This window comes from Scyliorhinus canicula, chromosome 7 (genome assembly GCF_902713615.1).
Source record: "Scyliorhinus canicula chromosome 7, sScyCan1.1, whole genome shotgun sequence".
NCBI lineage: Eukaryota > Metazoa > Chordata > Chondrichthyes > Carcharhiniformes > Scyliorhinidae > Scyliorhinus > Scyliorhinus canicula.
The window spans coordinates 124,338,547-124,365,360 of NC_052152.1; the positions used below are offsets into that span (position 1 = coordinate 124,338,547).

A 26,814-nucleotide genomic window follows, 5' to 3' on the forward strand; every position below is an offset into this window, starting at 1 on the left:
GAGTGGTCGCACTGTGATAGGATATTTTTTTGGGATGTCTTGTCTCCCAAATGGTTATGCAAAAAAAAATGAGGGAGTCACATATGGTGACGATTCTAAATGGGAAATTGACGTTAAGGAGAAACAGAAAGACAAACGAGATATTAAGCATAATATTAAGATAATAACAGATATTATGCTTGTACCCCCAGGAAGATACGAAGATACCTGAAGACGGAGAAAGGCACAGACAAGATGAAGACGAACCCGGTGATCTGCATCATGATCTTTTCTGGAACAATACAGTTGCGCGCGTTACCCACCCCTACCTCCCTCACCATACAGGCCCCGAACACGACTACCCAACACAACACCCCCAGCCCGGACACTACACCACACATAGACTCAGCCACTGATACCCCCACTTGGTGTGAGAATCTCATAAAACGGTACTCCCTGTCATACACAGTAGAAGCCTTACTGGTCATAGCTATATCGTGCAGTGTCATCCAGACAATCAGACTTCGGAAATGGAGAACAAAGAAAATTACAGCACAAGAACAGGCCCTTCGGCCCTCCCAGCCTGCGCCGATCCAGATCCTTTATCTAAACCTGTCTCCTATTTTCCAAGGTCTACTTCCCTCTGTTCCCACCCGAAAGAACAAAGAAAATTACAAGGAAAATTACAAAGAAGGAGAGACTCCCACCCTCCATAGTGTGCACCATTAGAGCCCCTTCCCTCAGACGCCAGCAAACCCCACACTCTTTCTGAACCTTTCCTCCTAATACATTCTGCCGTTGTTGTTTCTTTCATAAAGTTACTTCTTTGTACATAGACATTTGATAAGTAGAAATGTGATGCTGCTATTGGTTATATTTTTTGCATTGTAAGATAAGTTCTTTGATTGTTAAATAGCAGCATGAGTGTAATCTGGTTAGAGGTTCCCCTTTTTGTGTAAGGAGACTGGAATGTAGGTTTGAATGTTAAATGCCCCTGTGGTGGTATGGATATGAGCACTGCCATTGGTGCAGAGCACTGGCTTCCCATTGGTTCTGGCTGGTCATGTGCCTCTCGTCCGATTGGTTGGGACTAGTCATGTGACTGCTCTCCAATTGGTCGAGAGGCAAGTAGACCCCGCCTCCGAGGCGGGGTTTAATTACCCAGAGTTCCCGGCGGTCGGCCATTCTCTGTAGTCGACCACCGGGCTAACAACTAGCTGATTAAAGCCACAGTTCGGATCCTAAATGTGTCTTGAGTCGAATTGATGGTACATCAATTTAATCAGCTAGAATTTTGAAATGGAGCTCCGCATCAAGCCTGACTGCCTCCGCACCAGTCCGCATGCTGCAAATGCGTCTGCAATTTTTAAACACTGGCAGTCGTGTTTTAATAGCTACCTGACGACTGTAGCTAGCAAGCCCACCAAGGAGCAGAAACTCCACATCCTCCACTCATGTGTGGGCACATCGGTCTACGCAATGATCGAGGACGAAGGCGATTTTGATGCGGCCATGGAGATTCTCAAAGGACACTTTCTCCGTCCAGTCAACGAAGTATACGCACGGCATCTCCTGACGACCAGACAACAGTTCCCTGGTGAGTCCCTCGACGAGTTTTACCAGGCCCTCGCAGCTCTAGGGAGAACGTGCGCATGTCTCCACGTTTCGGCTACGGAGCACATGGAACTTCTAATCAGAGACGCTTACGTTGCTGGCATGCAGTCTCCTTCTATCCGCCAACGATTGCTGGAGAAGAACACCCTCAGCCTAGCTGAGGCACGGACTCTTGCAATTTCCCTGGAGGTTGCTGACCTGAACGCCCGCGCAGCAACCCCCTGGACTTCAAGGCACGCGCCACCCCCATCCTCCGTGGACCCCGACCCCCCCCCAAGCCTGCGTCGCGGGTCGCTCCGACAAACTAGCGGGGCCCCGTTGCTATTTCTGTGGCCTCTCAAAGCACCCCTGCCCGCGCTGCCCGGCCTGCGTAAGAGCTGCGGGAAGAAGGGCCACTACGCGGTGGTCTGCCAGACCAAGTCGGTCGCTGCTGTTCCGCACAGCGACCGCAGATCGCACCCCCAGGACCCCACGCCACACACCAACCTCTCCGGCCCGCCTCCCGGCTCCCGCAACGGCCCCACGGTCCTCCCGACCCGCGCCCCCAGCTGCCGAGACCGGCCCGCAGACGCCGCTGACACTGCCCCCAGCCGCCACGAGGCTCCCACAGGCATCTTGGGGCCCCGGCTCCACGTGCGGGTCCTGGGCGCCGCCATCTTGGGACTCCGACTCCACGTACGGGTCCTGGGCGCCGCCATCTTGGGCCAACTCGGAAGGCCCTGCAAGCGACTACTCTGCCACTGAAGAGGATCTGGAACTCTCACCACAACTGGCTTCCATCAAGCTTGACCAGTCGCGACCACGCACGCTCGCCAAGACTACAACAACGGAAACGCTCAACGGACACAAAACAAGGTGCCAGCTGGACTCCGGGAGCACGGAAAGTTTTTTCCACCCCGACATGGTAAGACGTTAAATTAAACCGGGTGCTGCATAGCGGACCTCACAGTCCAGGGGAGGGTTTTCAAAAATTTCAAACTCCTCATTCTCCCCCGTCTATGCTCTCCGGCACTCTTGGGCCTGGACTTCCAGTGCAACCTGCAGAGCTTGACTTTTCAATTCGGCGGCTATATTCCTCCTCTTACTGTTTGCAGCCTCGCGTCCCTCAAAGTGGACCCCCCTTCCTTGTTTGCTAATCTCACCCCAGATTGTAAACCTGTCGCCACGAGGAGCAGACGATACAATGCCCAGGACCGGACCTACATCGGGTCCGAGGTCCAGAGGCTCCTTAAGGAAGGAGTTATCGAGGCCAGCAACAGTCCCTGGCGAGCCCAAGTGCTGGTAGTTCGGACTGGGGAGAAAAACCGGATGGTCATCGATTACAGTCAGACCATCAACAGGTTTACGCAGCTGGACGCGTATACTCTCCCCCGTACTTCCGACCTGGTTAACAGGATCGCGAAATACAAAGTCTTTTCCACGGTGGACCTTAAGTCCGCCTACCACCAGCTTCCCATCCGCACGAGTGACCGAAAGTACACTGCGTTTGAGGCAGATGGGCGCCTCTACCACTTCCTCAGGGTTCCATTCAGTGTCACAAATGGAGTCTCGGTCTTCCAACGGGAGATGGACCGAATGGTCGACAAGCACGGTTTACGGGCCACCTTCCCGTATCTCGATAACGTCACCATTTGCGGCCACGACCAGCAGGACCACGACATCAACCTCCAAAAATTCCTCCGAACCGCAAAACTCCTTAATTTAACTTACAATAAGGGTAAGTGCGTGTTTAACACCAACCGTCTAGCCATCCTTGGCTACGTAGTGCATAACGGAGTGATAGGCCCCGATCCCGAACGCATGCGCCCCCTGATGGAACTTCCCCCCCCCCCCCCCAACTCCCTCAAATCCCTCAAACGCTGCCTGGGCTTCTTCTCATACTACGCCCAGTGGGTCCCCAACTACGCCGACAAAGCCCGCCCCCTCATCCAGTCCACCTCCTTTCCCCTGTCGATGGAGGCACGCCAGGCCTTTGGACGCATCAAAGCGGATATCGCAAAGGCCACGATGCATGCTATCGACGTGTCCCTCCCATTCCAGGTCGAGAGCGACGCGTCTGACGTAGCTCTGGTGGCCACACTGAACCAAGCGGGCAGACCCGTGGTCTTCTTTTCACGAACCCTCCACGCTTTCAAAATCCGCCATTCCTCGGTGGAAAAGGAGGCACAGGCCATAGTCGAAGCTGTGCGATATTGGAGGCACTATCTGGCCGGCAGGAGATTTACCCTCCTCACAGACCAACGGTCAGTAGCTTTCATGTTCGACAATGCACAGAGGGGCAAGATCAAGAACGACAAGATCTTGCGGTGGCGGATCGAGTTGTCCACGTATAACTACGATATCTTGTATAGTCCTGGGAAGCTCAACGAGCCTTCCGATGCCCTATCCCGCGGTACCTGCGCCAGCGCGCAGATTGACCGCCTCCGCTCCCTCCACACGGACCTCTGCCATCCAGGGGTCACCCGTTTCTATCATTTTATTAAGACCCGCAACCTGCCCTACTCCGTCGAGGAAGTCAGGACCGTCACTAAGGACTGCCACGTCTGCGCCGAGTGTCAACCGCACTTCTACCGCCCCGAACGAGCGCATCTGATCAAGGCATCCCGCCCCTTTGAACGTCTCAGTATAGACTTCAAGGGTCCCCTCCCCTCCAACAACCGTAACACTTATTTCTTGAGTGTTATCGACGAATACTCTCGATTCCCTTTCGCCATTCCCTGTCCCGACATGACCACAACAACCGTCATAAAGGCCCTCCTATCCATCTTCTCCCTGTTCGGTTACCCCGCGTCCATCCACAGCGACCGGGGGTCCTCTTTTATGAGTGACGAACTGCGTCAGTTCTTGCTCAACAGGGGCATAGCCTCTAGCAAGACGACCAGTTATAACCCCCAGGGTAACGGTCAGGTCGAGCGGGAGAATGGCACCATTTGGAAGACCATCCTGCTGGCCCTACGGTCCAGAGATCTCCCTATTCCCCGTTGGCAAGAAGTCATTCCCGATGCCCTGCATTCAATCTGGTCTCTCCTCTGTACTACCACTAATCAAACACCTCATGAACGTCATCTTGTTTTCCCCAGGAAGTCGTCCTCAGGATCCCCTCTCCCAACCTGGCTGGCCAACCCCGGGACCACCTTGCTCCGGAAGCATGTGCGGGTGCACAAGTCCGACCCGTTGGTTGAGCGAGTCCAGTTACTCCACGCCAACCCACAATATGCGTATGTGGAGTATCCCAATGGTCGGCAGGATACGGTCTCGCTTCGGGACCTGGCACCCGCCGGCGTGCGGCCTTCTTCCCCTACACCAACACCTCCCCCCCCCCCCAACCCCAATTCCCCCCAGCGCCCCCCGTGCCCCCACGACCCAGCGCACATGCCCCCTCTCCCCCGATTACAGTGTCTCCACCACCGGCCCGGGGTACGGAGACACATCTATGACCAAAACGCTCCTGGAGGCAAGGACGACCATCGGCCCAACGTCACCGGCTCCACTACGACGGTCCTCCAGAACACCACGGGCACCAGACAGGCTGATCGTCTCCATCTGATGCGGCCATGGGACTCTTTTTTGGATATTTTAATGTTATTCTGTTGTTATTAGTAGTAGTATTGTTTTGCCACGAGCCAGTGGGCAGCTTACTCCTATCGATTTTCGCTGCTCATACCACCAGTCCTCGGACCCCCCCCCCCCTTCTTTTTCCACAAGGGGTGAATGTGGTGGTATGGATATGAGCACTGCCATTGGTGCAGAGCACTGGCTTCCCATTGGCTCTGGCTGGTCATGTGTCTCTCGTCCGATTGGTTGGGACTAGTCATGTGACTGCTCTCCAATTGGTCGAGAAGCAAGTAGGCCCTGCCTCCGAGGCGGGGTATAAGTACCCAGAGTTCTCGGAGGTCGGCCATTCTCTGTAGTCGACCACTGGGCTAACAACTAGCTGATTAAAGCCACAGTTCGGATCCTAAATGTGTCTTGAGTCGAATTGATGGTACATCAGCCCCCTTAGGAATTTTTAGAACCTGTGTTGTGTTAGGGAAACTTAGGTAACTATTTTGACCCATAGGACAGAGTACGGTACAAACTGTCCTTGATTGAGAGTACCCGGTATGTCAGAGAACAGGAGAAGATCCAGTAGTGTGATCCTTCACGCTTCGCGTTGAGGATCAAGAGGGCGGAGTGTAGCCATCTGGGATGACCACTTACAACCAGGAACAGAGAAGCTCGCAAAGCCTAGCGGGTAAAATGGACAATGCGAGATTCAGAAAGGCTCAGAGCCTAAAATGTATATTTGCGGAGTAAGGAATCCAGACGGTATCGAAACCCCGGCCAATTAGCATTTGATGGACAGATTAGCATTTGATGGCCCATCTCCACCAGACAAAGGACTGGTACTTGAGCGACCGGTACAGTCCCAGACATTTTGGCGCCACTCCCTGTTTTAGGGAAGTGTAAACAACAGGGTCAGTGACCGCTTGGGACATGCCCAGCCATCCAGGCACCCGCCCATTTATTGGTTCGAATCAAACATAATAATCAGGGATCACCCAATTAGTGGGGTCAAAACCGAAGGACCGCCGAAAAGAGCGCGAAAACCCCCAAGCGTAAGAAGAGAGTCCACCATGTGCTTGTCCTCTTTTGGACCTGGCGCCCCGGCAATGACCATCTCCAATCGCAGCACCACCAGAAGCAAGTCCAAGTTCAACGCCCGCTACCAGACAGATGAGCCTAGCTGAGCAGCAGTTACTCCTTTGAACCCGATAGATCCAGAATCGAACAACGGTCACTGTTCCTCTGACCTAAGCTGGGTGCCTGAAGTTAAATGCAGGTTATCTTAGTCAATAGGTGTAGTTAATTAGTAGTGTTTATGTTGCATGATTGATTGTGTGTGTAAATAAAGTACCCTTGACCTTGAACTAACTAATTGGTGTTTGGCTCTTTGATCGATAGCCGGTTGAACTTTGTGGTGGTATCATTTGATACCTGACGATTCTGAGCATTAGAATATAGATATCAAAGGAAGGAGGGCAACCTCACTGATTGCCATAGTTACAGCAGAGCCACAGAAAAGGCAACAGTACAAAGGTTTAAGTTTATGGAATAGCCATAATTGCTGCCTACCCTACAACCTTCACTCTAGGAACCATTACTTTAGGAGATAGGGATTCTTAAATTTGTCTCAGCGAATGACCTCTCTTAGAACCTCATAGGTAGTTGCTTACCTGTTAGATTGTGTGAATTCAGAAACCTGTGATCTCCCAATATGTTGCTGTGTGAGGTATGCTTAGGTGTGAATTTGAGGAGGCGGGGAGAGTCAAAATGAGAATATTGATTCTCTTTTGTGGTGTTTAATAGCATCAGATGCAAGATAATTTTTGATATCCGATAAAAACATTTTCTAACTTACTGCCCTTCTACAATTGTTCTCTTTTAAAGGATATGTGAACTGTTAGAATTGTGAACACTTACCCCCAGTGTGATAGTGGGTTCATCTGTCGAACTGCCAACAAAACTGTAAACATCAGCTGTGCTGTTGACAGAAAATATCTAGTTGATTAGACCATCACTGAAATATGTCATATACAAATTGCACACATTATTTCATTTTATTTGGTTTATATGATTTAATAATCAGGGCACTAATCAGCATGCACAGACTTTGGTGTGATTTAACGGAAATGAAACAGGGTTCCATGTTGGGTGCATTTAGCTGTTGTTTCGGGGCGTTTGCAGTGTCAGAATGGCCCAAATATTAAATGGGACTCTGCTTCATTCCTGGGCCTTGGCAAAGAATAGATCACAGAACATTACAGCGCAGTACAGGCCCTTTGGCCCTCGATGTTGCGCCGACCTGTGAAACCCCTCTAAAGCCCATCTACACTATTCCCTTATCGTCCATATGCCTATCCAATGACCATTTGAATGCGTTTAGTTTTGGCGAGTCCACTACTGTTGTAGGCAGGGCATTCCACGCCCTTACTACTCTCTGAGTAAAGAACCTACCTCTGACATCTGTCCTATATCTATCTCCCTTCAATTTAAAGCTATGTCCCCTCGTGGTAGACATCACCATCCGAGGAAAAAGGCTCTCACTGTCCATCCTATCTAATCCTCTGATCATCTTGTATGCCTCAATTAAGTCACCTCTTAACCTTCTTCTCTCTAACGAAAACAGCCTCAAGTCCCTCAGCCTTTCCTCATAAGATTTTCCCTCCATACCAGGCAACATCCTGGTAAATTTCCTCTGCACCCTTTCCAATGCTTCCACATCCTTTCTATAATGTGGTGACCAGAACTGCACGCAATACTCCAAATGCGGCCGCACCAGAGTTTTGTACAACTGCAACATGACTTCATGGCTCCGAAACTCAATTCCTCTACCAATAAAAGCTAAGTAAGAAGTCTTACAACACCAGGTTAAAGTCCAACAGGTTTGTTTCAAACACGAGCTTTCGGAGCACGGCTCCTTCTTCAGGTGAATAAAAGCTAACACACCGTACGCCTTCTTAACAACCCTCTCAACCTGGGTGGCAACTTTCAGGGATCTATGGACATGGACACCGAGATCTCTGCTTGAACATGCTCCACATTTCCATTGTGCCCATCCCCTGCAGTTTTCCTCTCCAGCCGATGCATCCTAAGTCTTGCCTCATCGCATCATAATTGCCTTTCCCCCAGATATTTTTTTTTTCATAGAATTTACAGTGCAGAAGGAGGCCATTCGGCCCATCGAGTCTGCACCGACTCTTGGAAAGAGCACCCTACCCAAGGTCAACACCTCCACCCTATCCCCATAACCCAGTAACCCCACCAACACTAAGGGCAATTTTGGACACTAAGTGCACTTTATCATGGCCAATCCACCTAACCTGCACATCTTTGGACTGTGGGAGGAAACCGGAGCACCGGGAGGAAACCCACGCACACACGGGGAGGATATGCAGACTCCGCACAGACAGTGACCCAAGCCGGAATCGAACCTGGGACCCTGGAGCTGTGAAGCGATTGTGCTATCCACAATGCTACCGTGCTGCCCCGACTCTTGCCTTGCGGTATATACCTATCCCTTTCCATAACTAAAGTAAACGTAATCGAATTGTGGTCACTATCACCAAAGTGCTCACCTACCTCCAAATCTAACACTTGTCCTGGTTCATTACCCAGTACCAAATCCAATACGGCCTCGCCTCTTGTTGGCATATCTACATACTGCGTCAGGAAACCTTCCTGCACACATTGGACAAAAACAGACCCATCTAAAGTACTTGAACTATAGTGTTTCCAGTCAATATTTGGAAAGTTAAAGACCCCCAGAACAACTATCCTGTTACTTTCGCTCCTCTCCAGAATCATCTTTGCAATCCTTTTCTCTACATCTCTGGAACATTTCGGAGGCCTATAGAAAACTCCGAACAGGGTGACCTCTCCTTTCCTGTTTCTAAACTCAGCCCATACTACCTCAGCAGTCGAGTCCTCATCAAACTTCCTTTCAGCCACCGTAATACTGTCCGTGACTAACAATGCCACCCCTCCCCCTCTCTTACCACCTACCCTGAGCTTACTGAAATATCTAAACCCCGGCACCTGCAACAACCATTCCTCTCCCTGCTCTATCCATGTCTCCGAAATGGGCACAACATCGAAGTCCCAGGTACCAATGGCCCACCGAGGTTGCCCTTCGTATCATTTCCTGCACAATGAGCTCTGCTTGCCAGAGACCAGCCCCCCCCCCCCCCCCCCCCCCCCCCCTTCAACCGGCACCGTGACCTCTGGACCCACCCAGCACTCTAACTTACCAATGAGCAGGGTTTCAATCCAGTTTGCCCCATGACACTGCCAGGGTGCCAGTGTCAGTGGCATCAGGGGTGCCAAGGTATCACCCTGTCCAGATCCCAACCACACAGGGGCTCCCAATCGACTACTTCATACAATGGAACTGGGATGTATCTCCACCTATCCCCTTCAATACTACCTCAGTTATCATTGAGCTCTCTGGAGGGAACAAAAAGACTTCTCCAGTTTATGACGTTGAGTAGCACCTGTGTCCCTTAAGATAGTTATGGGTTTGGCTACATCAGTTGAGGAAATTGGGTGAGCTCCCCTTTAGACATAAACTCGGCATATCTCTCATATTCCTCACACCTGCTCCCACTGCTGTGTTCCCCTCAGGTCTCCTAAGTCCAGTTAAAGCCAGAGTCTGCTCTGTAGTGTTCTCCATTTCTGTTCCCTTTTCAGAATTCTCCTTATGGACCTCCACAAATCCCATGGGCTTTCCTTGCAACTTCTAACATGCTGAATGAATGTGTCCCACCTTGTCATAATGATAACACCTAGGCTTCCAAGTCTCACGTCCACCCTCAGCCCCTTCATTCCTGGACTGAGGAGATCTCAAGAGGAGATCCCAGCAATCCGTTCCCTACCTTGGCCTTCCTTTCACTCTCCTATTTCCTATCCTTTTAAAAATTATGGAGGCGATGATACAAAGATTTAAATTTATGGATTAGTTCAGAATCAGCCATAATTGGGCAGCACGGTAGCACAGTGGTTCGCACAGTTGCTCCACAGCTCCAGGATCCCAGGTTCGATTCCCGGCTTGGGTCACTGTCTGTGCGGAGTCTGCACATTCTCCCAGTGTCTGAGTGGATTCCCTCCAGGTGCTCCGGTTTCCTTCCAAAGATGTGCAAGTTAGGTGGATTGGCTATGTTAAATTGCCCTTAGGTTAGATGGGGTTGCTGGGTTACGGGGATAGGGTGGAGGTGTGGGCTTAAGTTGGGTGCTCTTTCTAAGAGTTGGTGCAGGCTCGATGGGCCGAATGGCCTCCTTCTGCACTGTAAATTCTATGATTCTATGATAATTGCTGCCTGCCCTGCAACCTTCACTCTCTGGTCTTCAACATTGGTTCTTACTTAGGAGGTACGGATTTTAAATTTGTCTCAGCGAATGACCTCTATAAGAGCCTCATAGATTGTTGCAACTCCCAATGCTCAAACCCACCTATCAAAATTAATTTGCTTCAAAATTTTTCAAATTCAAATTCTGCCTACGTCTGTCCCAGCTGTTTCCTTAAATTCCAAAACGTTTGCCTATATGCTTCTGGAACCAATTCATTTGCATGCAGAATAACCCTTCTTGCCGTGTAATAATTGTCAGACTCCTGCTCTGATGGGAAAGCATTAACCTTCTGTGCCCGCCCCATCAGTTTACCCTGCAAGGGTGAAGCCCATTTTTCTTTTGGCCACTGCATTTAGTTTACTATTTTCTCAAAATCCCTAAAAAAGGTTTCTGCCTGTTTTTCATCGAATTTCGGGAGGGCCTGTATAAATTTAAACATTCCGCCACTGGTTCCGTTTGAGGCTTAAGTACCCCTCCACTTTTTGGCAGCCCCCACTCATTTGTCGTGCCCTAAGATATAAATCTGTCACTTGCTTTTTCCTCTTCCTCTCTTTTTATTTTTCCACTCTCACTCTTCCTTTTCCTCTCTCCTTTCTTTTCTCTCTCTTTTTATTTTCCTCCCTCTTTCCAACCTCTTCACTTCCATCTCCATGTTTTGTCTTTTTTCCATATGCCTCAGCTCTATTCCTTTTGCTTGATCCTTTTGCTTCAGCTCCCTTTCCTTTCACTGCATCTCCATTTCTATTCTTTTAAATTCCCTTTCATGCTCCAACTGCAACTGAACTCTCTCCAACTCAACATCCCCACCACAACATATCCCTGATGCTACACTACTTAATTGGCACAACTATGTTCCCAGCATCTCTTTCAAATGTAAATGTTGAGCAATCACTTCAATCAACTCCACCTTCTTAGCTCTAGCAAGTACCTCTATTTCGACGAGCTTAACTTTGCAAAGTTCTTTTAAATAAACCAGAGTTAAGTCAGCCACCTGAAGAAAATGCTTAGCAGCTTCCAGAGCCATCCTATTATATCACTGCAAATCTGGTGTCTATTAATTTACACTGTAACCCAAATTCACTGTCCAAGCATTCCAAAAATCCCGAACGAACCCCAAATTATGTTACGGCACACTGCGCAAGTGCATGGTCAATTCCAACCCCACGTGACCCGGAGTTACAATACTAGTGAATTAACCATCAATTCTTATTAAAATTCCAGAAACCTTTGATCCTTGGTTGTCCAGTAATTATTTTTTTTAAGTATTTTTATTGGAATTTTAACACAGGATTTGAACAACAACCACATCAACAACATATATATCACAGGTTTTCACCGTGTCTCTGACCATAATCTTCGTAATCAGGTTTCCTTATTTACAGTGATGTACATACTTACAAAGAAAACATTTTTATTCACATTTATCATGATAAGAGTCATGTCAAATCATGATTTTAAAGGGTGAGTAGGATGTTCTGCTTCTCCTTTTTTTACATATGGGAGGTGCCTATGTCCCTCCAGGCATAGAGCCAACCTATCCGTCTCTCCACAATGTTATGTATTTCCCTCTGCTCAGCAATTTTCCCCCTCCACCCTCTGTGCCCACCTCCCTTCCTGTGTTTCTCCACTTCCCCTAGTTACGGACAGGTCCTCGGAAAGGTTGGTTAAACCTCCACATTTCATAGAATCTCTCCTCGGATCAAGAAAGCACAACAGTGCCTATACTTATTATTATCATAGAATCATAGAATTTACAGTGCAAAAGGAGGCCATTCGGCCCATCGCGTCTGCACCGGCTCTTGGAAAGAGCACCCTACCCAAGGTCAACACCTCCACCCTATCCCCATAACCCAGTAACCCCACCCAACACTAAGAGAAATTTTGGACACTAAGGGCAATTTAGCATGGCCAATCCACCTAACCTGCACATCTTTGGACTGTGGGAGGAAACCGGAGCACCCGGAGGAAACCCACGCACACACAGGGAGGATGTGCAGACTCCGCACCGACAGTGACCCAAGCCGGAATCGAACCTGGGACCCTGGAGCTGTGAAGCAATTGTGCTATCCACAATGCTACCGTGCTACCCTCGGTAATAATATTATCATTATTTCTGAGGAAACTAAAGAAATTCGGCATGTCCACGTTGACTTTTACCAACTTTTATAGATGCACCATAGATAGCATCACAGCTTGATATGGCAACTGCTTGGCCCAAGACTAAGAAACTACAGAGAGTTGTGAGCATCCCCAGTCTATCATGTGAACTCGCCTCCCATCCATTAACTCTGTCTACACCTCCCACTGCCTTGGGAAAGCGGGCAGCATAATCAAAAACCCCTCCCACCTGACATATTCACTCTTCCAACTTCTTCCATTAGGCAAGAACAGAGAACATAGAACAGTACAGCACAGAACAGGCCCTTCGGCCCTCGATGTTGTGCCAAGCTTTGTCCAAAACCAAGATTAAGCTACTCCCTGTCATTCTGGTGTGCTCCATGTGCCTATCCAATAACCGCTTGAAAGTTCCAAAAGTGTCCGACTCCACAATCACAGCAAGCAGTCCATTCCACACCCGAACCACTCTCTGAGTAGAACCTACCTCGGACATCCCTCCAAATCTCCCACCCTTAACATAGAACATAGAACAGTACAGCACAGAACAGGCCCTTCGGCCCTCGATGTTGTGCCGAGCAATGATCACCGTACTCAAACCCACGTATCCACCCTATACCTGTAACCCAACAACCCCCCCTTAACCTTACTTTTTAGGACACTACGGGCAATTTAGCATAGCCAATCCACCTAACCCGCACATCTTTGGACTGTGGGAGGAAACCGGAGCACCCGGAGGAAACCCACGCACACACGGGGAGGACGTGCAGACTCCGCACAGACAGTGACCCAGCCGGGAATCGAACCTGGGACCCTGGAGCTGTGAAGCATTTATGCTAACCACCATGCTACCGTACTGCCCCTTATAGTTATGCCCCCTTGTAACAGCTACATCCACCCGAGGAAATAGTCTCTGAACGTCCACTCTATCTATCCCCCTCATCATCTTATAAACCTCTATTAAGTTGTCTCTCATCCTCCTCCGCTCCAAAGAGAAAAGCAAGATACAGATGCAAAAGGAGATACAGAAGTCTGAGAACAGGCACTAACAGATTCAGAAATAGCTTCTTCCCCGCTATAACCAGACTCCTAAATGACCCTCTTATGGATTGAACTGATCTCTCTACACATCTTCCCGACTGAGTAGTACGACACTCCTTTATGCTTCACCCGATGCCTGTGTCTATGTATTTACATTGTGTATTTTATGTTTTCCCGATGTATTTTCTTTTCTAGTATGGAATGATCTGTCTGAACTGCACGCAGAAAAATACTTTTCACTGTACCTCGGTACACATGGCAATAAACAAATCCAATCCACTCCCCTAATTGACAATTTTATTTTTTATAGCTTCAGGAATTCAGCTAAATCTGAGAGCCTTTCCGTGGCTCCGGGTGGCACTGCTCATTTCCATCCTAGCAGAAGTCTCTGCTGGGTGATCAGAGAGGCGAAGGCCAGGGCATTCGCCCCTTTTCCTATGAAGAGCCTCTGGATGATTTAACACCCCGATGACCACAAGTGGGCATGGCTCCATTTTAATCCTTACAACCCAGAACATGACCTCGAAGAAGGCTGTCCAGAACCCACTGAGTCTGGGGCACGACCAGAACCTGTGAGTGAGGTTAGACAGACCCCCCTGAGACTCCTTGCACTTCTTCTCCACCTCCAGGAAGAATCCACTCTTCCTTTTCTTGGTTAGGTGCACTATGTGCATCACCTTGAGCTGCACCAGGCTTAGCCCTGTACATGAGGAGGTGGAATTAATTCTGTACAGCATCTTGATCCAGAATCCTCTGCCTACTGTCAAAATCTTTAACATCCAAGTAAGACTTTTAGACTGAAAGAAGTGTAACAGATAACAACACAGTTAAAGTTTCAACTATTTTTCCTGCTCCATATGGTGGGAACAAAATGGCAAAGAAACACTCTGTTTCTGTGATGGCTCTCCTGCCTCGGGAATGCGCAAGTTTTCTTGGAAGTGATAGATATAGGGCACCACGATTACTAAATAACATGATCCTGACCAGTTGATAGGTAACAAGGGGTAGGCCCTGTACCCGCAGATAAAGTATGTTTCATTATCTGACGTATAGTGGACTATCCCTTCTACTTGTCGGCTAACAGCAAAGTTACATTTCCCTGTCATGTTCTTAAGTCCTTTAAGGAGTGAGGAGTAGGAACTCTGGGAAGCGTTGAAAGGGCGTGTGCGGAAGCTTTGGATACTGGTGGGAGGCACGACTTACCAGGGGTAAGCCATGGGGTACAGGTCTTTGGCACAGAGTCTGTCCCTGTTGCTCAGAAGGGAAGTGGGGAGAGGAGTAGAGCATTAGTCATTGGAGACTCCATAGTTAGGGGGATAGATAGGAGATTCTGTGGGAATGAGAGTCTCACGGTTGGTGTGCTGCCTCCCAAGTGCCAGGGTACGTGATGTCTCAAATCGTGTTTTCAGGATCCTTAAGGGGGAGGGGGAACAGCCCCAAGTCGTGGTCCACATAGGCAGCAACGACATAGGTAGGAAAAGAGATAGGGATGTAAGGCAGGAATTCAGGGAGCGAGTGTGGAAACTTAGAGCTAGAACACACAGAGAAAGAGCAGTTGAACACGTGGCGACAGGGGTGGTGCAGGAGGGAGGGTTTCAGATACCTGGATAATTGGGGCTCATTCTGAGGTAGGTGGGACCTCTACAAACGGGATGGTCTACACCTGGACCAGAGGGGTACCAAGATCCTTGGGGGGGGGGGGGGGGGGGGCGGGGGTTGCTGATGCTCTTCGGGAGGGTTTAAACTAATTCAGCAGGGGGATGGGAACCTGAATTGTAGCTCCAGTATACAGGAGGTTGAGAGTAGTGAGGTCATGAGTAAGGTTTCAAGGTTGCAGGAGTGTTCCGGCAAGCAGGAAGGTGGTTTAAAGTGTGTCTACTTCAACGGCAGGAGCATCCGGAATAAGGTGGGTGAACTTGCAACATGGGTTGATACCTGGGACTTCGATGTTGTGGCCATTTGGGAGACATGGCTAGAGCAGGGACAGGAATGGTTGTTACAGGTTCCGGGGTTTCGATATTTCAGTAAGCTCAGGGAAGGTGGTAAAAGAGGGGGAGGGGTGGCATTGTTAGTCAAGGACAGTATTACGGTGGCAGAAAGGACTTTTGATGAGGACTCATCGACTGAGGTAGTATGGGCTGAGGTTCGAAAGAGGAAAGGAGGTCACCCCGTTGGGAGTTTTCTATAGGCCTCCAAAAAGTTCCAGAGATGCACAGCAAAGGATTGCAAAGATGATTCTGGATAGGAGCGAAAGTAACAGGGTAGTTGTTATGGGGGACTTTAATTTTCCAAATATTGACTGGAAACGCTATAGATCGAGTACTTTAGATGGGTCCGTTTTTGTCCAATGTGTGCAGGAGGGTTTCCTGACACAGTATGTAGATAGGCCAACAAGAGGCGAGGCCACATTGGATTTGGTAATGAACCAGGACAGGTGCTAGATTTGGAGGCAGGTGAGCACTTTGGTGATAGTGACCACAATTCAGTTACGTTTACTTTAGCGATGGAAAGGGATAGGTATATACCGCAGGGCAAGAGGTACAGCTGGGGGAAAGGCAATTATGATGCGATGAGGCAAGACTTAGGATGCATAGGATGGGGAAGGAAACTGCAGGGGATGGGCACAATTGAAATGTGGAGCTCGTTCAAGGAACAGCTACTGCATGTCCTTGACAAGCATGTACCTGTCAGGCAGGGAGGAAGTGGTCGAGTGAGGGAACCGTGGTTTACTAAAGTAGTTGAATCACTTGTCAAGAGGAAGAAGGAGGCTTATGTAGAGATGAGACATTAAGGTTCAGTTAGGGCGCTCGAGAGTTACAAGTTAGCTAGGAAGGACCTAAAGAGAGAGCTAAGAAGAGCCAGGAGGGAACATAAGAAGACTTTGGCAGGTAGGATCAAGGATAGGGCAGGTAGGGCAGCACGGTAGCATTGTGGTTAGCACAATTGCTTCACAACTCCAGGGTCCCAGGTTCGATTCCGGCTTGGGTCACTGCCTGTGCGGAGTCTGCACATCCTCCCCGCGTGTGCGTGGGTTTGCTCCGGGTGCTCCAGTTTCGTCCCACAGTCCAAAGATGTGCAGGTTAAGTGGATTGGCCATGATAAATTGCCCTTAGTGTCCAAAATTACCCTTAGTGTTGGGTGGGGTTACTGGGTTATGGGGATAGGGTGGAGGTGTTGACCTTCGGTAGGGTGGTCTTTCCAAGAGCCAGTGCAAACTTGATGGGCCGAATGGCCTCCTTCTGCAATGTAAATTCTATGATAATCTATGATAACCCTAAAGGTATGTCAGTAATAAAAGAATGACTGGGGTAAGAGTAGGGCCAGTCAAGGACAGTAGCGGGAAGTTGTGCGTGGAGTCCGAGGAGCTAGGAGAGGTGCTAAATGAATATTTTTCGTCAGTATTCACGCAGGAAAAAGGCAATGTCGTCGAGGAGAATACTGAGCTACAGGCTACTAGACTAGAAGCGCTTGCGGTTCATAAGGAGGAGGTGTTAGCAATTCTGGAAAGTGTGAACATAGATAAGTCCCCTGGGCCGGATGGGATTTATCCTAGGATTCTCTGGAAAGCTAAGGAGGAGATTGCAGAGCCTTTGGCTTTGATATTTATGTCGTCATTGTCTACAGGAATAGTGCCAGAAGACTGGAGGATAGCAAATGTTGTCCCCTTGTTCAAGAAGGGGAGTAGAGACAACCCCGGTAACTATAGACCAGTGAGTCGAGGGTAAAGCAATTGATGTGGTGTATATGGGTTTCAGTAAAGTGTTTGATAAGGTTCCCCACGGTAGGTTATTGCAGAAAATACAGTGGCATGGGATTCAGGGTGATTTAGCAGTTTGGATCAGAAATTGTCTTGCTGTAAGAAGACAGAGGGTGGTGGTTGATGGGACATGTTCAGACTGGAGTCCAGTTACTAGTGGTGTACCACAAGGATCTGTTTTGGGGCCACTGCTGTTTGTCATTTTTATAAATGACCTGGAGGAGTGCGTAGAAGGATGGGTGAATAAATTTGCAGATGACACTGGAGTTGTGGACAGTGCAGAAGGATCTTGCAGTTTACAGAGGGACATAGATAGGCTGCAGAGCTGGGCTAAGAGGTGGCAAATGGAGTTTAATGCAGAAAAGTGTGAGGTGATTTATTTTGGAAGGAGTAACAGGAAGACAGAGTACTGGGCTAATGGTAAGATTCTTGGTTGTGTGGATGAGCAGAGAGATCTCAGTGTCCATGTACATAGATGCCTGAAAGTTGCCACCCAGGTTGATAGGGTTGTTAAGAAGGCGTACGGTGTGTTCGATTTTATTGGTAGAGGGATTGAGTTTCGGAGCCATAAGGTCATGTTGCAGCTGTACAAAACTCTGGTGCGGCCGCATTTGGAGTATTGCGTGCAGTTCTGGTCGCTGCATTATAGGATGTGGAAGCATTGGAAAGGGTGCAGAGGAGATTTACCAGAATGTTGCCTGGTATGGAGGGAAAATCTTATGAGGAAAGGCTGAGGGACTTGAGGCTGTTTTTGTTAGAGAGAAGAAGATAAGAGGTGACTTAATTGAAGCATACAAGATGATCAGAGGATTAAATAGGGTGGACAGTGAGAGCCTTTTTCCTCGGATGATGATAGCTAGCACGAATTAGCTTTAAATTGAGGGGAGATAGATATAGGACAGATGTCAGAGGTACGTTCTTTACTCAGAGAGTAGTAAGGGCGTGGAATGCTCTGCCTGCAACAGTAGTGGACTTGCCATTAAGGCCATTTAAATGGTCATTGGATAAACATATGGATGATAAGGGAATAGTGTAGATGGTCTTCAGAGTGGTTTCACAGGTCGGCGCAACATTGAGGGTCGAAGGGTCTGTACTGCACTGTAATGTTCTATTACCTACTTCTTCCCCACCAACCAGGCTCCCTTGGGGGCCCCTTGCCCAGTGACATTAGTGAGGAGGAGGACAGGCAGCCTATGAGATGTGTTGTACTGAGGCTGATACCAGCCCGAAAAGGCTGCCATCGAGTACCCTGCAGACCTCCTGGTCATCAAGTCCCCCTCACTATCGGTACTGTAGCTACCCCTATTTGTAGAGGCTCCTTTCCTTGGCCCCTTTCTGCGGGAGCCATTTTGGAATAGGTACCACTCCATAGCTTGTGAGGTGCTTAAAGGGATAGGTCTTAGTTTTATTCCTCCTTGACTGTCATCCCCCCTTTGCCCGCATGTGTGAATGTATGAACGCATTGGGCAATCCACGGGAGTAAAGATTTGGGTGCCACCATGCGGCCGTCATGGAGAACCCATACTCCTTCAGGGGTTTTTGTACATTGATTTTGTACCCGGGTTGTAACCTCGTCTGGATTTTCCTGGGACTGAAAGGTCACTACATCATCAATTGTAGGTTGGGAATCAACAGGCTTGGTATCGCTTGAAACACAGGCAGTTACTTGCGCACACATGTCTGATAGTGCCGCCTGTTTTGCAGCTTCATCTGCCCTCCCATTTCCTATTGAAATTTCATCTTTATATCCTGTGTGGACCTGACATTTTAAAATTGCCAATTGGTTTGGGGGTCTGAATTGCCCGTAAACGATTTTCTACTAACTCTGCATTTTTAATAGTGGAGCCTGATGATGCTCGAAATCCCTTGGATTTCCAAATCTGTCCATAATCAAGGGCCACCCCAAAGGCAGACCTTGAATCCATATAAATATTTATGGTCTTGCCAGTGGCTAATATACAGGGTCATACAAGGGCAAACAATTCAGCTTGTTGTGCTGAAAAAGTATCTGGAAGGATGGCTGCCTCTATGGTTTCATGGGGTGACACAATAGCATAGCCAGAGCAGCATTTTCCTTTCTGATTTCTGAGCGCTGACCCATCTACAAGATATGTTAACTCTGGGTTGGTCAGGGGTACCTCGCCGAGATCTGCGCGTGGCTCAGTTACTAGGTGGGTAACCGTCTCACAACAATGAGGTGTGCCATCTTCAGTGTTGAGTAGTTGGGTAGCAGGGTTGAGGGTTGTACATCGCTTAATAGTTAGATTAGTGTTCTACCTCGTACCTAATAGTCCATGCCGGAGTCAGATGCTGGGTTGCGGATTTAGTGAGGAGAATTTCAACTGAGTGGAGCACATGGGGGCCTCACGGTAGCATGGTGGTTAGCATCAATGCTTCACAGCTCCAGGGTCCCAGGTTCGATTCCCGGCTGGGTCACTGTCTGTGTGGAGTCTGCACGTCCTCCCCGTGTGTGCGTGGGTTTCCTCCGGGTGCTCCGGTTTCCTCCCACAGTCCAAAGATGTGCGGGTTAGGTAGATTGGCCATGCTAAATTGCCCATAGTGTAAGGTTAATGGGGGGATTGTTGGGTTACGGGTATACGGGTTACGTGGGTTTAAGTAGGGTGATCATTGCTCGGCACAACATCGAGGGCCGAAGGGCCTGTTCTGTGCTGTACTGTTCTATGTTCTATGTAGAGTGGTGTGGTGATTCAGGGTGATCGCCTGGACTTGTTGTACTGCATAACATGCAGCGGCTAGGGCTGGCAAGCAGCCCGGCAAGCCTCTTTCCACTGTGTCTAATCGAGTGCTAAAATGAGCGATTGGTCTCTGTTTGCCTCCGTGATCCTGGGTGAGCACATATTAGGCGAATCTGGATTTGTGGTGCACGAAAAGGTTAAAATGTCTGGTGTAGTCCAGGAGGCCTAAAGCGGGGGCAGAGGTCAGACCCTGTTTTAACGCTAGAAAGGCATTCTGTGTGTCTTTGGTCCACGTTAAGGTTTCAGGTCGCGCTGGCATAGCAAGATCCAAGATAGGTCTGACTAGCTCAGTGTAATTGATCATCCATTGGCCACAGTAGCCTGCCATCCTGAGGAAATGTTTCATTTCCCTTTTAGTCGTCGGCAATGGGGCTGAGCATATGGCTCCAATCCTATCTTGGGACAGCAGGCAGGTGTCCTGGAAAAGCTCGTGGCCCAGGTATCGGACCTTCTCTGATACGAATTGCAATTTTGCTTTTAATACCTTATGCCCCTTTCTTGCGAGAGCGCGTAATAGAACTACCGAATCTGCTTCACAAGCCTTTTTACTGGGTGATGCTATGAGTGGATCATCGACATATTGGATTAGGGTTGACCCTGGGGGTAATGCTATATCTTCTAAATCTCTTTTTAGGCATTGGGAGAATATTTCAGGACTTTCAGTGTATCCTTGGAGTAATCTAGTTCACGGTACTGCTGGCCACGGTAGGTAAAAGCTAACAGAAATTGCGGGTCCTGATGTATGAGAACCGAGAAGTATGTGGAGCACAGATTAATAACAGTATGGTAGCGTGGCTTTATGAGAATACTGGTAAGAATGGTCGCTGGGTTTGGCACTACTGGGTAGACTGATTCATTTACAGCCTTGAGATCCTGTACGAAACGCCATTTGTCACTACCTGTCTTTTGGACTGGCAGGATAGGGGTGTTGCAAGGGCTGCTAGTCGGCACTATGTCGCCTTGCTGGAGTAGTGACTTTATTACGGGAGCAATATCTTGATCCGCAGCTTGGGACAGTGGCTATTGGCTCTTCAGTTCAGTTCCCAGCACAAGGATAGAGTCCCCCTTGTTCTCACATTTCATCCCACCAGCCTCCATATGCAAAGCATAATACTCCGCCATTTTCGCCAACTCCAGCGTGATGCCACCACCAAACACATCTTCCCTTCACTCCCTCTGTCAGCATTCCGCAAAGACCGTTCCCTCCGGGACAATCTAGTCCACTCCTCCACCATACCCAGTACTTCTCCCATCACCCATGGCACCTTCCCATGCAATCGCAGAAGATGTAACACCTGCCCCTTTACCTCCTCCATGCTTAACATCCCAGGCCCAAAACACTCATTCCAGGTTAAGCAGCGTTTCACTTGCATCTCTTCCAATTTGGTCTATTGCATTCGCTATGTGGTCTCCTCTATATCAGAGAGACCAAACGCAGACTCGGTGATCTCTTTGCTGAGCATCTTCGGTCTTTGCACATTCAGGACCCTGACCTTCCTGTTGCTTGCTATTTTAACAAAAGACCCTGCTCTCATGTCCACATGTCTGTTCTTGGCCTGCTGCAATGTTCCAGTGAAGCACAACGCAAACTGGAGGAACATCTCATCTTCCGGCTAGGCACGCTACAGCCTTCCAGCCTGAACATCGAATTCAACAACTTCAGATGATCAGCTCTACCCCACCTCGACCCATTTGTTTTCATGTAATTTTAACTGTATTTTACCATTTCTTTCTTAATATACATTTAAGTCCCCCCCCCCCCCCCCAATCGTATCCACCTTTCCTTCACCTTTCTTCTCTTTGCTTCCCCCTTCCCCAACATCTACAGTTCATCCTCTGATGTTAGTTTCCCTGCTATTTGACCTTTCACATCTTTTGCCCTCTCGGAGGACTGCCATTGGCACTCTTTCCCCTTGGTTTCTGTGGCCATTAGCCCCCGGTTTCCCTGGGTTTCTGTGGCTATGACTCATCTTTCATTCTCACTCCACAGTATAAATATTTCCCACTTTGTCTGTCTGTTAGCTTTGACAAAGAGTCATTGGACTCAAAACGTTAGCTCTTTTCTCTCCCGAAAGATGCTGCCAGACTTGCTGAGATTTTCCAGCATTTTCTCTTTCGCTATTGGTTCTTCTGTGGGACGGACCTAGAAGTGTCCAAGACAACTTTATGTGGGGTGCCGTAAACATCTTCCCTACCTCATTGGGATGGCTGGACCACATGGAGAGGGGTACCTGGGATAGTTGGTCAGTGGGGTCGCTGGAGGTTGTTGGGGCCTGATGGCGCTGAAGCGATCCCACGCTACACGGAAGTCTGGAACTAGGATTGGGCTCTTAGTTACCCCAGGCGTACAAATAGGGTGATCATTATGGTGAAGGGGTAGGCGCCACAGCGGTCGGCTGGGACTTGAATCTCTATTCTTTCTGCTGAGCATATAATGCTGGCGTTCATTTTGCATAAGAGATCTCTGCCACATAGACTGACTGGGGCCTCTTTAGATAATAGGAATGTCTGTTCCTCACTATGGCCGTTAACCTCCACGGGTAGTGGGTCTGAAAGTGATAGGCGTGTGGTGTGCCTGACACTCCGGTAACTGTTAGGCAGTTGTTGAGCAATCCTTTCCCACTGAATGTTCATTGCTTAGCATGGAAGAAGTTGCTGCGGTATCTACCAAAAAAGGAATTTCCTCACTATTCACCTTAATCATTAGCGTCGGCTCATCATATGGATGTATAGACACCAGGGGCAGTTCTCGTTGCCAATCCTGGTGACCTTCCCTGCCCCAGAGATCCTGGACATACCTGCGAGCGGCCTGGTATGTGTCCACCCCTCCCACGGCCTCTTCCATTATGCCGGTTCCAATTCCGTTGGTAACGGGGTTTTCGTTGGGGACAGTCCTCAGCCCAATGGCCTAGTTGTCTGCAGTTGTGACAACCCTCGTGGTTTGTCTGTGGGCATTCCCTGGCCCAGAGACCTAGTTGGCCACAGGTGTGGCAGCCCTCTTTGTCTGTCTGTGTCCCACGTGGTCCCGTAACCTCCAAATCCTCTCCTGGGCCCCCTTTGTTTAAATCTCCCTCAACCCCTTTGTGGTTGGTGGTGTGGGTTTTGGGGAAATTGGGCGTATTCTCCAGCTTCCTTTTCCAAAAGCCCAGTACTTTGTTCAAACAGGACTGTATTTTTATTCTTAGACTCCCTACTCCTTTCTTCTAAGTCTCGGAGCATGGAAACTACTTTAGTTAGGGATTTTTGCCTCCAGCCAGGCAGATTAATTTAAGGGCAGATCCTAAATCAGGTTGCAGGCCATTGACGATGGCACTAATAGTGGGCCATTCTGATGCGGGTTTAGTTAGCCCAGAGTATTGTTCCATGAGTCCCTCTACCCTTTGGGCATAATCCTGGACATTTTCGTCATTTCTCTGTGTAGCCTCCATTATCTTGGACCAATTTGTCTTTTTGGGGAAGGTATTGTAGAGGGCCTTACAGCAATCTGTCCAAAAGTAACAGATGGCCTCGTCGTTGGTCCTGCATTTGGGCTCTCTCGATGGGTTTTAAAACCTACGAATTTGATTTAAAAATCTTTGAACCGGCCTTTTAGCCAAGCCTTAATAAGTATTTCTCGACTTCCAGTTGCAGTGATGCGGAGCTAAGCCGCACGTTCGGCAGCTTCCGCTATTAAAGGACTTTCGGGCCTGTTTTAGGGCCCCAAACGGCGCTGTTTCGACGATTCCCGGTGGGGGAAGGTGTTTGGAGGAACATTCCCCGAAAGCTATGGTGCGTACCCGGAGTGGGGCAAAGGAAAAGGCTGCAGCAGCACCCCAGAAAAAGCGGGGGAAGGAGGACAAAATGGCAGCCGGCGGAGCACCCGAGGACTGGTGGATGTGGGCGCAGGAGCAGCAAGCTGCTCTTCTGCGCTGTTTTGCGGAGCTGAAGGCTGAGTTGCTGGACTCCCTGAATGCGACTACCAACAAGCTGCTTGAGACCCAGACAGCCCAGGGGGCGGCCATTCAGGAGTTGCAGCGGCAGGCCGCTGAGCGGGAGGAGGAGGCCGTGGTCCTCGTGGGGAAGGTGGAGTTGCACGAGGCACTTCACAAAAAGTGGCAAGACCGCTTGGAGGAGCTGGACTTTCGCACGAGGCGAAAGAATTTGAGGATCCTGGGCCTGGTGGGGTCGGATCTTCCGTCCTATGTGGCCACGATGCTGAACTCGTTGATGGGAGCAGGGTCCTTCCATTTGCCCCTGGAGCTTGAGGGAGCCCACAGAGTGCTGGCCAGGGGGCCCAAGAGGAATGAACACCCGCGGGCGGTGCTGGTGCGGTTCCATCGATTCAGTGACCGGGAGTGTGTGCTGCGCTGGGCCAAGAAAGAGAGGAGCAGCAAGTGGGAGAATTCAGCAGTGCGAATCTACCAGGACTGGAGTGCGGAGGTGGCTAAGCGGCGGGCCGGGTTTAACCGGATGAAGGCGGTGCTGCATGCCAAGCAGGTCAAATTTGGAATGCTGCAGCTTGCGCGTCTGTGGGTGACATATAAGGACCGGCACCACTACTTCGAGTCCCCGGAGGAGGCGTGGGCCTTTGTACAGGCGGAGAAGCTGGACTCGAACTAGGGTCTGGGGCTGCGGGGTCCGGTGTACCATGATCGTTGCTGTTTTTGCTGTTGCTGTTTTTGTAATTTTGACATGTGTTTTCTATGCTGGTTTTTGCTCTGTTTACGGGTGGGTCTGTTGGGTATGATTTTGTGCTATGTGGCGAATGTTGGGGGTTTGTTTTTTTATCTTCTGTACAGGGCTGGGGGGGTGGGGTGGAGTTGGAATTTGGGAGCTGCGTCAGAAGGGTGGGGTGGGGCAGTGTGAAAGCGCGGGCTTTCCTCTGGGTTCCCACGCTGCGGGGCAGGAGGGGTGGAGCTGGTGGTGGGGGCGTGGCCTCCACTGGTTTTTTCCCACGCTGAAGCGGTGCCATGGAGGTGTGGCAGGAGGGGGGATGACCCCATGTCGGGAGGGGTCGGGTTTTGGCGGGAGTTGCCGGGGTCAGCAGAAGTCAGCTGACTCACGGAAGTACAATGGAGGGTGCGTCGCGGCTAGGAGGGGTCCGAGCCTGGGAGGGGGGGGGGGAATACCGGGTTGCTGCTGGAAGGGCCAGGATAGAGCTGGTGTGGGCCGGGGTGGGTAGAGGGGAGGCGGTATCGTCATGGGGAACGGGTCGGGCGGGGTGTGCTGGCCTGGGGCGAGCAGTCGATGAGCTATGGCGAGTCAGCGGGGGAGGGGTGCCCTCTGATCCGGCTGCTCACCTGGAACGTGAGGGGGCTGAATGGGCCGATTAAGTGGGCTCGGGTATTTTCTCATTTGAAGGGGCTGAAGGCGGACGTGGCTATGCTCCAGGAGACCCACTTGAGGGTGGCGGGCCAGGTTCGTCTGAGGAAGGGGTGGGTGGGGCAGGTTTTCCACTCAGGATTAGACGCAAAGAACCGGGGGGTGGCGATTCTGGTGGGGAAGAGGGTGGCGTTCGAGGCGTCTGAGGTGGTGGCGGGCAAGGAGGGCAGATTTATTATGGTGAAGGGTAGGCTGCAGGGAGAGAAGGTGGTGCTGGTAAATGTGTATGCCCCGAATCGGGATGATACTGGCTTTATAAGGCGCATGTTGGGCCGCATTCCGGACCTGGAGGCAGGGGGCCTGATCATGGGGGGAGACTTTAATATGGTGCTAGATCCCCCACTGGACCGGTCCAGTTCAAAGACGGGTAGGAGGCCGGCGGCAGCCAAGGTGCTGAGGGGGTTTATGGACCAGATGGGAGGGGTGGCTCCCTGGAGGTTTGGGAGGCCGAGGGCGCGGGAGTATTCCTTTTTCTCCCATGTGCATAGGGTTTACTCCAGAATAGATTTTTTCGTCCTAAGCAGGGGATTGATCCCGAAGGTGCAGGAGGCCAAGTATTCGGCCATAGCAATTTCAGACCATACTCCGCACTGGGTCGATCTGGAGATGGGGGAGGCGCGGGACCAGCGCCAGCTGTGGCGTCTGGATGTGGGGATGCTGGCTGATGAGGTGTGTAGGAGGGTCCAGGGAAGTATTGAGGGGTATCTTGAGGCCAACGACACGGGGGAGGTCCGGGTGGGGATGGTCTGGGAGGCTCTGAAAGCAGTGATCCGGGGGGGAGCTGATTTCCATCAAGGCCCATAGGGAAAGGAGGGAGAGGAGGGAGAGGGAGAGACTGGTGGGGGAGCTCCTGGATGTGGATAGGAGGTACGCGGAGGCCCCGGAGGAGGGGTTGCTGGGTGAACGACGTAGTTTGTAGGCCAAGTTCGACTTGCTGACCTCCAGAAAGGCGGGGACATAGTGGAGGAGGGTGCAGGGTGCGGAATATGAGTATGGGGAGAAGGCGAGCAGGATGTTGGCGCATCAGCTCTGCAGGCGAGATGCGGCTAGGGAAATTGGTGGAGTGACGGATAAGGGTGGGAATGTGGTGCAGAAGGGGGCAGAGGTGAACGGGGTTTTTAGGGAGTTTTACGAGGAACTGTACCGGTCGTAGCCACCGGTGGGGGGGGGGGGAATGGAGAGCTTCATGAACAGGCTACGCTTCCCAAAGGTGCAGGAGGAGCTGGTGGAGGGGCTGGGGGCGCCAATAGAGTTGGAGGAGCTAGTCAGGGGGATTGGTCAAATGCAGTCAGGTAAGGAGCCGGG

The 26,814-nt window shown here is 50.1% G+C and overlaps 1 protein-coding gene across 7 annotated transcripts in view; it reads right to left on the reverse strand.

Annotated features, from left to right (window-relative positions):
• The window catches only part of LOC119969344 (synaptonemal complex protein 2-like), an 855,597-nt gene that overhangs the window by 537,676 nt on the left and 291,107 nt on the right, over window positions 1–26,814 (reverse strand). For all 7 annotated transcript variants that reach the window (XR_005461337.1, XM_038802871.1, XM_038802868.1 and 4 more), the window contains exon 9: window positions 7,057–7,117. Coding sequence is in view for 6 of the 7 variants with exons in the window: in XM_038802871.1 (XP_038658799.1) it covers window positions 7,057–7,117 (61 nt within the window). In the remaining variant the exon portion in view is untranslated. The remainder of the gene's footprint in view (window positions 1–7,056; window positions 7,118–26,814) is intronic.